Below are 15504 nucleotides of genomic sequence, written 5' to 3'. Positions count from 1 at the left end.
ATGTTCACCCTCTGAAGAGGAGCTCATCTCCGCTGGTGTACGTTACTGATGCTGCCTTTTGCCCCTGGTGGCAGTTCTCTCATGTGCTGCTTTGTGCTTGTAGATGCTCCAATGGTGTCAGAGGGCAGAGATGTTGGAGTGACTCCCAGCCAGAGGGGGGCGCTGGAGTGTGAAGCCGATGCAGTGCCTGAGGCAGATTTTGAGTGGTATAAAGATGACAGACGGTAATGACTTTTACATTTCCATGTGACATTAGTCAAAAAAAATGTGTGTGTGTGTGTGTGTGAGACTTCAGTTATTTTCATGGATCTGCTACTAGTCACACAGGCTCACAGGAAATGTGTGTTGATTCCTGAATAAATTTCCTTTGGATTCACTCCGTCTCTTCCATCCAGGATCTTCAGTGACTTTGACGGCATCGAGATTCTGAACACTGGATCTCTTTCCAAGCTGACATTTTTTAATGTGTCTGATGGAGACTATGGTAACTATACTTGTGTTGCCATTAACAAACTTGGAAGCTCAAACACAAGTTTCCTTCTATATGGTGAGTTAATGAGTTTATTGAATTTTAATATGATAAAAGTAGGATATAACAACCCTGTGCTAAACCAGTAAAAGTTCAAACTGATTTGTTTGATGAAAATGTGAGACATAGTTAACTCCATTAACAAATTGCAGCGTGACAAAAAGCTGTACATCAAATTAGAGATGTTACAGAAAGTGCAGAAATTGCTTCACCAAATGAAATAACACAGACATCATTCACAAATACAATACATAAAACAACTGAACTTGTCGATATGGTGACATGTTACCTGAAAATCTTCCAATGATGGTCATGGCAGAACGCTGTGGAGCATCTCCTTAATCTATGATTTAATAAAAATAACTGATCTGATCTAATTATTTCCTGAATGTCATTAAAGTATCTAAAACATGGAACATATGACTAGATAGAAACAGTCAACACTGCATGCACATTTGTAACAGTGTGCTACACACACTCAATATATGTATACAAAGTATTCATAGTTTCATAGTACTACCTACATACTGTATATCTGAGACTTCTGTTTGTTGGGTTCAAGCTTTTATCCGGTAGAAAGAACTGGATATTGTGTTTTACAATGGTGCCTATTAATTCTGATATGCCTAAAAAAATGTCGGCCTCCTGTGGTTTCGGGTCTGGAGGGCATCAGAATTACATTTCTTCTCTGGCTTAGCCATCTTACTCCCTGCTGGCTCTCCACATGTGTACAAAAAAAATACTTAGCAATACTGCTTTGAATATTTTTTTTAATTTCTATTGGAATGGTTTTTCATTAAATTGTGATATTCAGAAAAGAAAATATTTTATGTTGATTTATGTTTAATCTATTTTAGCTGTGTTGAGAAATATATCTGGCCCCTTTCAGACATACATTTCTTTACATAAATGTGATGTCAGCTGTAACATGTTTATTGTTAGAGTTATATACTGGATCAGGTCTTGATGTATTCAAATACTTGCAGTAAATAAAATATTCAAACATAGATGCCACAACCGCTATTGACAAAACTGCGCAAGTAAAAACAGGAGCTGAACAACATGGGAAGATGAGAATAAATTTTAACTCAAAAAAAGCAACACCTCATACAGTTAATATGGTGTAGTCAAAATCTGGAGAACCTCGATTAGTTTGAAAATATGTTATTTATGTTCCGCAGGAGCTTTATTCTTCAATATTCTGTAACGTATACGGGTGAAGAGTTCATCCTATCTGAAAAAGGTGCACAGGCTGAAATGTGAAATGAGCAACTTGGGGACATCACTGAGAATTAGCAATCAATGCAAAGTGTGCATAACTATGCATAACTTTTTTTTGCAAAAAAAGCAAAAAAGTTATGCATTACAGTTTTTAAATCACAGGTATACGGTGAAGAATGCACAGACTGGCATCTTAACTACCAAGGTTTTCTGATCATGTGACTACCTCAGGTAAACAAATTAATAGTTCACCTGAAAACAGATGGTAAATATTTTTTTGGAATTTATTTGGGGTCTCAGATCTTCTGAAAACCTGACTTGTACCATATGAACTGTGTGGAATCACTTCATGGTTCTTGTTGTCCTCCTTAAGGACAATATTGTTTAGCTATGAAGCTTCAGAAATATTTCCACCGGTTGGATGTGAGTAGATAATGATAGTATTTTAATTTTATTCACGCTCTTACTTTAGCATACTGTCCCCAGCATCAGCACCGAGGTCACAAATTGGACGTTCACATCCTGGGCCCTGACCTATATTTCCCCCATCTGGACTTTAAACAGGCAAATTATTAAGAGTGTAAACTGTGGTTTTCCTAACAGCAGTAACCACTGAGGGGAACTCATTTGGAGAAATCAGTGAAATTAAATTTCAAATGTTTTTGTTTAAAAAAAAAAAAGTAATCAGAGGTGACACAGCTTTTAACCAAGAAGGGATGAACTCTTAGTGTTCATGTTGTTCCACTCATACTGACTGGTTAACTGATCTTCAGCAGAATCAGTTTATTAACACACTGAAGTCTCTCAGCTCTGAAATTGCCTTTGACACCACCTGTACTTTGATGAATGGGATTATCATCACTGTGAACACTCCAGTGTGTAACGGTGAAACCACAATGCAGAGGCCTTCTCTTCATGTTCTTCACAGGCCTTGTGAACGATGTGTTGTTGTCCTGTTTCCGATATGTTGCTTTGTTCATTTGTTCCCCTGCTGTAGTGGTAATTGAATCCACTAGCTCAACGCTATTGCAAGGTTAGTATTCTGCACCAGCATGAGCTTCAGCTGTCGTGGATTGAAAGTATTAACTGCATGGTGACACATGAAAACATCACCATTTTCACAAACTGGAAGTTCATCTCCAATAACTTGACAAGACAAATCATTTCTGGCTCTTTAACCGCGTCCAAACATCACTGTGATGTGTTCGTGCTCATGAGTGGACATGACACATCTCATCAGATAGGATGTGGATCTTGTGAATGTCCATCAGTTTACTTCACCGTATTTCATCTTTTTCTTCTTTTCTTTCACCGCCTCTGTTTGCATGCCCATACTCCATTGTAAGTATCCTTAAGTTTTCATTACAACTGCTTGTATTTGTGTGAGGGTTTTTTTTGTACCTCTACAAATTCTTGTCAAATTCCCTTAGAAAACATCATAGTAGTAAGCGTGATAAATACTTGAACCTGTGATGATTCTGCACATCTCATCTCATGTCATCTTCCGATATTTCCTTCAGACTCTTGTGAAGAAACCCACTCCATTAACACAATTGTCTTACTGGGTTTGATTTAGTCTTGAGTGAACGCCATTATTGTAATTAGCCATATGCAGGATTAGGGATAATCCTGTGTGGCAGAGTAATTGGATAGTTGCCCCAAAGGAAACTGTGGTGAACTTGTGGAAATCCAGGGGAAATGAGAAGTCATTGTGTTTCAAGCTTCAAAGTTAAAATACAGCATCAATCCTCACACAATGCATTCATTTAGTTGGAACTTATCTCATCCCTGAAGAGTCTGATGAAAATATGTACTCTAGTTTTATTCAGCACAAAATTGTTAGAGCTTGATTCGAGGAAATTTCAGATCTTTTGAGCCATGTTTGAAATTGCACAGACACTGTATATAGTTCAGTGTCTGTGGACTGTATGTATTCATCAGTGGATGTGCACACACTAATAATAAGCCTACCTTGTAAAAACTACAGTATGTGATTTTCCTATGGATGAGATGGAGAGAAAAAACCCCACACATATACAATACATGTATATATCCTGCTTCCATCCACCATCCATAACATTATCCATATCCATCCATATTCATGCTTCATGAGTAATGTGATGTTCATCAGTTTTAGCGCTGAATATATCAGAATGTTCTTTACTGGAATTGAACACTTTTAAAGATGCAGGAATAAATGAGTAAATGTGGTCAGTGCTGGATTTAATATGAGACTAACTGAAAACAAAGACGGACCCATTTTAGATCCATGATGCACTGCGGGTTCAAAATAACAAGAAGTTAAATTGAGTCAAAATTAATTTCTGATAAAACATACTGTAGGTATGCTCTTCCTATGAAATAATGTATAACAATGTAAATTACTATAATGGTGTTTCATTAACTTTACTTCACACACACATCTATCATATTATAAAGCTTTACGCTCTTTCCCACTGCCAGGACCAAGAGCAGTTCAGGACGGCAGTGGAGGCCCGATTGGAGCACATTCACACACCTGTCTTCTCTTCATAGCGATTCTGCCCTTCCTGCTCAGATTTTAAAGAATGATTTTGATTTAATTTTTGTGTGTGTGTGTGTGTGTGTGTGTGTGTGTGTGTGTGTGTGCTTGTACAGTGTGTGTGACTTTGTTTTTTTAAATGGAAGCATTAACTGATGCATCATGGGTGCATGCAGTATTCTGCTATGTGATGACGTTGACACAAGTAAATGTGTCACAAAAGTTTATTTTGTGTCCATTTCAAGGATGTAACAAAAGTTTCACATTTTAATTAGATGACAGTGGATATTTTCTCTCTAAATTATATTATTCAGGATTTTCTTTTCATGTAAATGTGTCAGAAAAATGTAATTGTGGTGTCTCTCATTCAATTTGATTTGTCTTCATTTTGAACCACATTGAATATTCATCATGACTCTAGGAAAAGGAAAATTTACAGCGAGTATGAGAGGTGAATGTTAAATACCTCAAAGTCAACCCTTCTGTGAAGCAGAAGGAATTTACCCCGTGGCTGGAAAGCTGGTATTATCGAATTTTAATGTTAATTATTACCGTTCAGCGTTGTTGAAAAGATTGATTTTGACCAAGTATGTTTGTGCTCACTATTTAGTAAAATATGCATATTGTGTTTGGATTATAATTAATTTTTTTTTCAAATTATTTTTTGTTTGAAATATTTTTGACAAGCAAAAATAGTAAATTGTAATTATTTAGAGAGAATATCCTAGTTTTATGACATTACTGTCTTTTTTTTTTTTTTTACAGTAAAGTTGTATAGAAAAAAATGGTCTCGAAAACGTATTATATAATAATTCAGTTGTTACACATGAGAGTAAATTTATTACACTTTGATTTAATGTCTGACTTAAGTCATGAAAATGTTTCAATGCGTCTGTTACTTGTTTGAGCATCAAGTCGATTCTACATCACAGTTGTTTGTGAAAATGTCTTTATTTATTTTGCAAATCAGCTGCTTGATGATTGGAAACCATCCCATAAATTATATTAATAGACACAAAATGTAAAATTGATAGTTTTTACAATGTCATACAAAATTTGTTTGCTACTCTCAACACCAAATCAAACATACCGCTGCTGTTTTACATCGTCTGACTCCTCCTTTAATCTGATTATGTCAACCTCTTTAAATATTGATTGATTGGCTAACTTCCCCGGGAACAGATTAAACCTCAGTTTGAAACAAAGATTTTTTTTTTTTTTTTTTGGTCTGACGTCTGCTTTTGGAGAAACCAGCAGTCATATTTGAGGACTTCATGTTTATCATATTTAATCTGCTTTGTTCTGATTGGTTAAAAAAATCAAGAATGTTAGTGACTGTAAATTACTGTAAAGTTAAAGTTGAAATGAGAAATTCTGTGTTGATACTATTCTGATTTGTGTTCATACATATACTCTTCGTGGCCGCCCCATTAAAAAAAGGTCTGGACTCTTGTCTTCACCAGGTGTGAATACAGTGGTCATCTGGAAAGAATATCATTCAAAGATATTCAGACATCTCCCACAACAACAGCAAGAATTAAAGCCTGTAATTTATGTTTTTTTTCTATTGTTCTTAAGTTGAAAGCAAAAAAACCCCTAAATTTTGACTTTAGTTCTGTTATATTTTGACGTGAAAGGGAAATTTTGGATGATGCCTCTCTTGGAAAATGCATCAGCATGTGAAGAGGTACTCTGCACAGTACTAACGGATTTGTATGAGACAATTAACACATCATCAAACAGGACGAGTGAATTACAACAAATTAGTGCGCATCTGCTCAGTGGCAGTGCAATGGTGCGCCTCTTATGAACCCACAGCAGGGATTCTGTGTTCACATTAATATGAGGGCAGTCGACACTGAGCAAGAAAGTGAAAGGATGAACCGGGCCGCTGATCTCTGCCCCCTTCATTCTCATTTTTTCCTCCATGAATGAATATTCAGATCTTTTTCTTTCAGTCGCTGCACCTCTGGTGAGATTGCAGCCTGTTATCCAGGTACATCTCCATTTTTACTTATCCTCTTTTTGGCCCTGGAGGATAACAAGGTTTTTGTTTTCTACTGTGTGAAAAATGAGCTCATACCCAAATCAAAACAGCATGAAACAGATAGGGCCATTATTGAAATTGATCAGGGTAATCATCAGAGGAGTCTGACAGGCTAATCATGGTTTGTTTCCACACACGGGACAAAGAGAGAAAGGGAAGCTGCAGACTATTATTCATCTCCAACACAGTGATTTTTGGAAGTGATGGTAATTATTTCATCCCAACATGAACGATGGCATCACTGCTCCCACGTCATTCTGCAGCATTGAAGATGAACTGGAGTCAGATCTCCTGCCAAAGGGCTCTGCTAGCATCGCTCCAGATTATAGGTAATACTCACACAATCACAGCCTCAATACTACAGGTTTATTTTAAGATTAAATATGCAAAAACATTCTGCCTGATGAGTAACATTCCTTATTTCTACTTAATGATTAATGTGTTGGTGAAATCAGTGTGAGGGATTTTTAGTATGTCTGAAACATCACATCTGTATGAACAGCATAGACCTTTTATTATATTTCTGATTAAATAGCTTTAATGACTCCAGCATGACATAAAACAAAGCCAGTGTTTCTTCTTCTTTGGATATGGGAGTTTAAAATAACACTGTTTCCTTCTATAGTTTATTATTAATAATCTTATTGACTGTTTTTGGACTGATTTTTAGTTATTCGTTGCCAATATCCAATCAGTTTCTTCATTGTACTCCAGTTATCCAGGACCAGTAAAGGTCTCTGAATATATCCGTCCTTTAATGTAATGCCAACATCAAACCATAAATGGTGACGTTTTCAACTAAAAACTTTTGAGTACCAATTTCTATTAACAGAATATGTGTCTGTATGTTGAATAAGTGACCATGAGGTGAGGTGGATCCATAGCTGACGTTATTTCTTTACCCCTATAAAAAACCAGTGATACCCTATGGTTACTGATTTTGATGCTGCTAAAACTTCAAACCAATACTGCATAGTCTTATTACTCATCATTAAGTCGGTGTCAAACAATCCTATTTAATATTAAGACTGATGAGCTCTGTGATCACAGGCAAAATGAGCAGCGCTTTAGAAGCTGCATGGATTCAAAGATCAATCTCAGCTGTAGTCTGAGGAGGAGTCGTCCTCCCATTTCAGCAGAGGGGAGAAAAACGCTCCACGCCTGACAGATTGCTAGAAATCCTGCTAGATCACTTTTCTAGGAAAGGTTTCATCTCCATGTCCTTGTTCCTAAGCGCCTGCAGCTTCTATACATGTAAGGAGAGGAGGTGTGTGGAGCGTGTGGACCTGTGCAAACTGTCTCAGGCTTCATGTGGAGGTTTTTAACCGGGGGCCTTTCAGATAATTTTGTACTCTTCATACAGAATAGAGACTGATAGCCTTAAGGTTTGTCAAACTGTTTGCAGAGCAGTTAAACACAACCACATTACATTAAGTGAGACAGCGGGGGCATTTGTGTTGCACAACACGGCTATTTGCTTGGTAATGGCTCATTTAGTAGTTAAAAACATGGAGTTGTGCATTGGTCCATTCTGTCCTGTTGATAACTGGACTCATCCTGCATTATAAGGGTTTATAATTCACCCCTAGTGTGACGATCGCAGCAACATGATAACATCCAGTTTATGCAACCAGTTAAGTTAAAAAATTAGCGCTGATTGTTTCTCCCCATGCTGTTCTCTTCCAACAGATGCATATAACATGCATCATGGTGAGGCAAAGTGAACACAGCTGCAGTTTACACCTATTTCAGTGGAATATAAGCAACTTTCAAATTGAAAGACAGGCTGTAGATTATTTTTGCATATCATTAAAAAATAGTGCAGCCTTATTAAAACACATTAAAATGTTCCAAAATCTCACCAAGCATGGCTTTAAAAAAAAAAGAAGATATGCAAGGCCTGTTTGAGCAAAACTCATAATGAGGAAACGCAGCAACCCGGGCTGAGGATTCTGGAAATACACGAGTAAAACATTTCTGATCCAGCCCCTGAGTTCAGTGAGAAAACTTCACTGAGAAAGCTTGAATACACATAAATTTCCCTGTTTCTGTCAGACTCCACTCATCCAATTCTGAATCACAGCCCATGAAGGCTTATATTTTGGCAGTAGCAGTGCATATTTATGTTGATATGACCAATTCCATTGTCTGTCTGAAGGCTGCATAAGCATGCAGGACTCATTCTCTCTTGGAACGTAGGATGTGGTATATACAGTGTATATATATATATATATATATATATATATATATATATATATATATATATATATATAGTACTGCACTTCTTGTGTTTTTCTCTTTTTTTTTTGCCATGCCTGACTTGCATTGGATTCTAGAATATCATTTATCATTTTTTGGGAGTGTACTATAGTGTACCATAATAAATCTAACTTTGTCCCACCTATAGCATCAGAGGATCACTGCAGCAGATGCATCATTTACTCTATTTATTTGGGATGTTGCTGATATACATGATTAAAATTTTGCCGTTTGCCTGGATACACGTACAACAAACTTTTCTCACATTGAATTTCCTCACGTAAGAGGTAAAGAACTGCTGGTTCATATGTATTTTCTGGATGAAAATTGTGCACTCATATTTAAGACTGAAAATTAAAAAAAATGTTATCTTAATGTCTGTTGTCTCAATTTTGACCTTTTTGTGTGTTTTGTTTTGGATTTTAGAGTTTTTATTTTCACGTTTGCATACATATGTACATCTCTTTTGCTGCTCTGCCCTGCCGGTGGGGCAGTAAGGTGCAGACAGCAGACGGGTCTCTGGGGGCAGATATCTAGTAACAAGACAGACCTATTGATTTTTTGATTCCTCAGAAGTCCTGACCTTGGATCCAGCTCATTGTGGTCTGTCTGTTCATCACCAACAGCTGCTAACGACGGTTATCTCAGTGACATCAGTGTCTTCAAGACTCAACACAGTATTGTTAGAGTTCTGCTACATCAATTATGTAAAACCCCAGCAGGGTGTCTGCCACATTCTGAACCTGTTTCTATCCCTCCATGAATATTAATTAACTGCTATAGGTGTGTGAGGTGTTACTGACAGTGGTGCTTGTGGCAGGGAATATGTTTCACGCTAAAAAATGTTCATTAAATAAAAGCTTAGCTCAAGTTTACTTTATTTTATTGCACAGTTTAAACAGTGAAACAGTCACATAACCATATTTAATTAATGCAAACATCTGTTCCCAACAGCAAAGAGATGTTCCATATACTGGGGAGTGTATAGTGAGGCTTTTGGAAGAAAAATATTATGAATATGTTTTCACCTTTTGTTTAGGGTCACTGAATTTAAGGAAACTGTGCTGTGTGAATGAAACTGATGAAGCATTGAAGCGAAAAAATAAAAAGTTAAAGCATTGTCAAAAATCTGAAATCACTATAACCAACTTCAGCTTCCTTGCTGCAACTTAAATATTATACCTAACCAGGTTAGTGGGATGCAAAATTAGATGATGCAGAAAGGCTGAGTGTTAACTGTTCAGCTGTTTGCCATGAGTCCACAGATACTGTCTGCATCCATCATCACAACTTAGGCTCAGCTAATGTTCAAAAGGTCTTCTGGATTCATTTCATTTATCATCTGAGAATAAAACTTTCCATTAACAATAGTCTGATGGCTCCACAGACTCCTGCTGAACATATTGTATCTTTGATTGTGCTGTATATTCTCACAACGTACCCAAATCTGCTGCTGTCAAAATATTGGCATTAATGTCATTTCTACACACATATGGACGTATGTAGGTTTTGACAGATAGCTAGTAATATGAATGAGCCTGGAAGTATTCAGCAGCCTTCTGGTAATCAAAATATAAGTTGTAGAAACACATTTGCATTTTACTTTGTCGTGGACTCATTGTACATTCATAACTAAGGTTCCTAATTTCCTTGCCTGAATGCAGACAAACAGACTTTTACCTGAAGTACAGAATCCAACAGAATCCTGTAATCACTTTCCAAATGTATGTTGCTCAGCCTCTAAACTGTGGAGATAAAATAAAAATCCCACTCGACCCAACCAAGTGTCAGCAGGCACTCTGCTCTGTAAGGGGGGGTCACCAGCCAGAGGTCATCTCATCAGGATCTTGTTGGTACATTGATGGAAACCAATCCTTTAAAACTGCAGAAGCTGGTCAAAACATCTGTAATCAAAGCTGAAGGTGGTCCAACAAAGAAATAGGAACTATTTTTTGGAGGTGACCTGACTTTTGGTCATGCATTGTATTTTCATATATGAATATTTTAACTGGTTAAAGAAGCCTCTGTCATCCTGAAAGCCAGTAGAGAATTCATTTCCTTTACTTTTCAAACCAGTCTGTTTGGAAACTAAAATGAAAGCACAAATCATTTGTTCTTTTGGTTGTGCTCCATGGATACTGAGAACGACCAGAGAGTATCCAAAGTGTTAATGCTTCATTACCAGTCCAGTCAGTCCTTTTATGAGTTACTTTTGCAGCAGATATAGTAAATATACCTCTGAAGGCATTGCTGCTGATGTCATCATCTACATGGTCAGCTGGAATTAACTTTATGTTAACAGTCAGCAGGAAAGTACTCATAGAACAGTGTATCCAAAAATGATAATTTGACTTTGATATAGTAATAATTAAAAAGTGACCCTCTCATGGATGACCTTTTACAAGGAATCAGTTTGGTTTCCTGTGGCATCCATAGTCTAATACTTGATAATTTAATAGTTTAATAGTGTAATAAAGCAACAGTCGGATGAAGCACAGATTGCTTCCTGCTACTGTTCCTGCTCTGATGTTAAATAACAACTCTGATCAGCTTTACACACCATGAGTCACTCTGGAAAAATCACACTAATTAACTATAATTAAAACCATAAAGGTTATACTATCAATGATGAAACGATCTGCCTTTCCTCTGTATTAATAATAACCAGTATCACTGTGAATGTACAGCTAGTGAATGTAGCCCTTCATATTATTTAGTTTTGTATTAACAGAGGAGAGAATGTTGTTGCAGACACAGCAGGTAAAGTTGCCGCTTGTTGAAGGATTGTATGTCGTGGTGCCTTGGCCACCCGAGTGTCCCTGTTGTTACACATCCTGAGGTTTTGTGGCCGTTATATCTCATGGTAATCTGATTGGAAGATATTTTAATCTCTGCTCCAACATTTATGTGTTGGTAGTGCTGGAGGAAAAGCACTGAATTGACTTGTTAAAATATGGTAGACTTCAAAATTGTTCGGATACAAATCTTGTGAGCAGTAGAAAATAAAACTACCAAGGATGTTATCTTATATTGAATGGTGATGGACACATCAGTCAATGTCTGTAACTGGAATCATTTGAGCTCTTTGTTTAGATGGACTTTGAGGCAGGTACTTTAAAAAAAAAATTCCTTAGACATTGTCATGAAATTCAATTACTACTCATTTATAGTTGTCAGTGAACACATACATAACGCACGTTTGTGACAATGCATTACCTCTTTTTGTACGTTTTCATACTTTGTCGTATTCCAATACTAATTATTTGCTGTGAAGATATTTGTCAGTAATACATTTGCTTTTGAAGTCATTGATCTTTTGTGTGATAGACTCTTATTAGGAGCCTTTCTTCAGGGACGGTGACGTTTTGAAGGTGAGTTACACATACGGCCCAAACCAGAAGACTTAAAAACAGCTGCGGGTTAGTTAACGGCTAACTCAAAGAAGTAGAAAATCAACTGAAAGTGGCTTCAGACTGGGGAGACGTGGTGTTTGGCAGCTCCTTACCCTCTGATGGGACAGGTACTGCTGGCTGTCAGCTCGCTTTGAACTGACTCTGTAAGAGTGGGAACAATAATTGTGGCGATAAGAGCGTTCCACGCAGCCATTCCTTTCTAAAATATATTTAGCAAAACAAATTTCTAGCATACAAAAGTATTTTGTTAAATGTGGGTTTGTATTATCGTGCCTCCATTCAGTGAAAGAACACCCAGTACACTGTAAATACTAATTGTTAGACAGTAAATAGACAGTGAATACTGCACACGTGTGACTGGCCACTTAGCGTCCCATGATGGACACCCCAGTGCTGCAGAAACGCATCGCCGTCCGCCTCCCAGCTCCCAGTAGCAGTCATCTCCCCCCTCATGCTCCACCGACTGTTTCTACCTAATTAATGTCAAAGTGGAGTGAAAACAATTAAGGATCCGTCTCCAAAGGATCTTGATTTCTTTTCCACGCCTCGACTCATGGAAGCAGCAGTAACTCTTAATGGCTGGTAAACATCTTTTGATTGTCTGATTGTCTCCCACGGCTGGGAAAGTGTGTGTGTGTGTGTGTGTGTGTGTGTGTGTGTGTGTGTGTGTGTGTGTGTGTGTGTGTGTGTGTGTGTGTGTGTGTGTGTGTGTGTGTGTGTGTGTGTGTGTGTGTGTGTGTGTGTGTGTGTGTAGGAATGTCTCAGCTCTTATCAGCAATAACAAACCGAAGCTGAGAGCTTTGAAGGCAAAGATTCAGAGGGGATTCAGTAGATCCTCTGAATTTGTAATTCAATAAAAACACTTTTCATTGTTTAGTTGAAGACTTGATGATATCCTCAAAATAACCATATCATAAATGCTGAATAACACTGAAACACTAATAAGAATACAGTCCTTCCAATTTGTTGTTTTCTGTAATTTCTTAAGATCTGCTACGTTAATGTTTTTACTACAAATAAAAGAATCAAGAACAGTAAAACAAAAAAATCACCTGAGCTTTTTAAGGTTGATTGAAGACATTCCACTTCTCATGCAAAATAATTTTTTCAGTTCTGACATGAAGAAGCCTTCTGCTTGAGTTTTTTTTTATTTTTATTTTTTTTAAGTTTGGTTAATTTGTTCTGGATGATCATTTATCTGAATATTTTGCTGTGACTTACTCTAAAAAACTATTTGCTAACTGTTATACTGCTCTTGGCATTGGCTCTGGATGAGCTCTCTGGTTGCTGTCTAATAAAAAAAAAGAAAGGAAAAAAGAGAATAAAATTAAATCACAAGATTTAGTTCCACTCTCTCCTGGAATGCATATTATTTGGAAAGGTTTCAGCCAATCATGCTCCCTCAACCATAATATCCATTTGGGTTTCTCCTAATATTTTTCTTGTTATAATTGGCTTTCTCAGAATAGGTCATGCCTGCCGTCTGTGTGTGGGCTGTTTCCCTTGTATGAGCCCTGCTTCTCATCCCCGTTTCTCTGCTGTAAAGCCTCCAAAGGGTGCCCCCCCCCCATCTGTGTCCGGACCCACAATGACTCTGACTCCCAGATGATCTCTGCTCCAAGGAGTGTCTATTTCCTGTAATCTCTCACACAATGCCTGGATGTCATCCACCAGTGTGGCTCCAACCTGCCTCCCACACACACACACACACACACACACACACACACACACACACACACACACACACACACACACACACACACACACACACACACACACACACACACACACACACACACACACACACACACACACACACACACACACACACACGTCCTCTGCCTCCTCTTTAAAGTCCGTATATTCAGCTGTAACACACCCCCCCCTGCTCTGGATGAGCAGCTCATCCCTGCTGTTAACCTCTGCCTGGAATAAGTTTGTTGTAAACAGAGTCACTAACTAAACCACGTGTGCTCTGCTCATTTAAACAACTGCTGCTCAGTTTAAAGCTCCAAGTCCTACATTTTGAAAAGGTTTTAAATCACAGAAGCTCATAAAGCACATTAAGTCATGTATCATTAAAGAGCACATAAAAATATATTTAGAATATCTTCATAAAAAATGTTGTCAATAAAGTAATTGATTTTCCACTTCCACATGTATCAATTAAATCTGATTTGGACAAGGATGCTAAGAATTTCAGTTAATAACAATAATACAGTAGAACTCATCAGAAGTAATTTAGTATTTGCGACGGTCTTTATTCAGTTTATAATGAACAAAAAAACATCATACCCATGGTCAATGGAGTGGATGTATAGTTAGATTAAGAGCATTTTTGACACCCACCTTTTTCACACTGATCTTGGAGTGAGCAGGTAAGTTTCCACCTGAAAATCATTCCAACCTGTGGTCTATGGAGGAAAAGGTCAATTAAAAAAACCAAAACAAAAAACAAACAAACAAACAAACAAACACCAAAACAAAACAGTGATACTGAATGCGTAAATTCATCTAATTACTATTATAATCCAATACATTTTGAATTTAGGAGTAACTTCGTTGACCACATCCAGTGTCACACAGCACAACGTAGACAAATTTGCCCCCACAGCAGATCGGGAACACATTGTGGTTCAGTGTCTTGCTCCAGGACTCTGGACCCAGAGACAGACACACTGCAGGAGGTTGGAGATTGAATCCACAACTATTTCAAAAGTTGACAACTTCTCTTCCCACCAAAGCAATATTCACCAATTAAATGTGTAATTCTTTCTGGGTGCACCCCAGGATCACCTGCTGAACCCCAGTACCAGCCCCTGGAAGGTGGATTCAATGCATGTGTGGCAGGAGGTAACAGTCTCTGTGCACATTGTTCAACAAAAAGAAAACAGGGCTTGTTAAAATGGATAACTTACATCAAAACAGGACTAAGAACAAATTTCAGCTCCTAATGAGGATCTGCCTCTGACTGCTGTTGCTGCTGCATTTGTGCAGTTAGTAGCTGGATGCAATGAGAAAGACTGGCTGTCGACACCTGTTCTCCCTGTCAGATGCTGACGACTGAGGAAACACACTCGGGCCCGGTGCAGCTGGAAGCTGGACCAGAGAACACGTTTCTACAAGACAAATGAGTGGCTCATTGTCAAAACAAGAATGAATGTTAGTTCTGCAGAGCAGTTCAATCTCTGGGAGCTCAATGTGGACTCTGAAAGTTGATGATAATGACTAACTAGGATGAGTATGTGGCAATGAGCTGTAGCTGAGCAAAATGACCAAACCCCAGAATAAAAATCAGTCGACTAAAAGACACACTTGCCTAATATAGAATTCAAATTTACATATACGATATAGCCGTGGAAATTTAAGCTACATTTAATCAAATGTATACTTTAATTAAAAAAAAAATTTTTTTTGAGTGCTGTTAGAGTCTAAAAATTAATTTGTTAAATAACTATAATTCACACTCTATAGGTTTTAGAAATTAAAGTCAAAAGCTCTTTTGTACATCACG

At 37.6% G+C, this 15504-nt stretch overlaps 1 protein-coding gene across 5 annotated transcripts in view; it reads left to right on the top strand.

Moving 5' to 3' along the window:
• The window catches only part of ntm (neurotrimin), a 180225-nt gene extending 171700 nt beyond the window's left edge, over window positions 1-8525 (top strand). For 2 of the 5 annotated variants that reach the window (XM_068331780.1, XM_068331779.1), the window contains 4 exons: window positions 104-224; window positions 396-547; window positions 2748-2783; window positions 4214-8525. In XM_068331780.1, the coding sequence (XP_068187881.1) occupies window positions 104-224; window positions 396-547; window positions 2748-2783; window positions 4214-4314 (410 nt within the window). In that variant the 3' untranslated portion in view covers window positions 4315-8525. Of the gene's footprint in view, window positions 1-103; window positions 225-395; window positions 548-2747; window positions 3092-4213 lie in introns of all 5 variants that reach the window. The other 3 variants (XR_011037856.1, XM_068331782.1, XM_068331781.1) reach the window with 3 other exon arrangements.
• The last annotated feature ends 6979 nt before the right edge of the window (window positions 8526-15504 follow it).

The sequence above is a fragment of the Antennarius striatus genome, chromosome 13, assembly GCF_040054535.1.
Source record: "Antennarius striatus isolate MH-2024 chromosome 13, ASM4005453v1, whole genome shotgun sequence".
Lineage (NCBI taxonomy): Eukaryota > Metazoa > Chordata > Actinopteri > Lophiiformes > Antennariidae > Antennarius > Antennarius striatus.
Note: the sequence above shows the minus strand (reverse complement) of the source record. Positions and strands in the feature narration are given on the sequence as shown.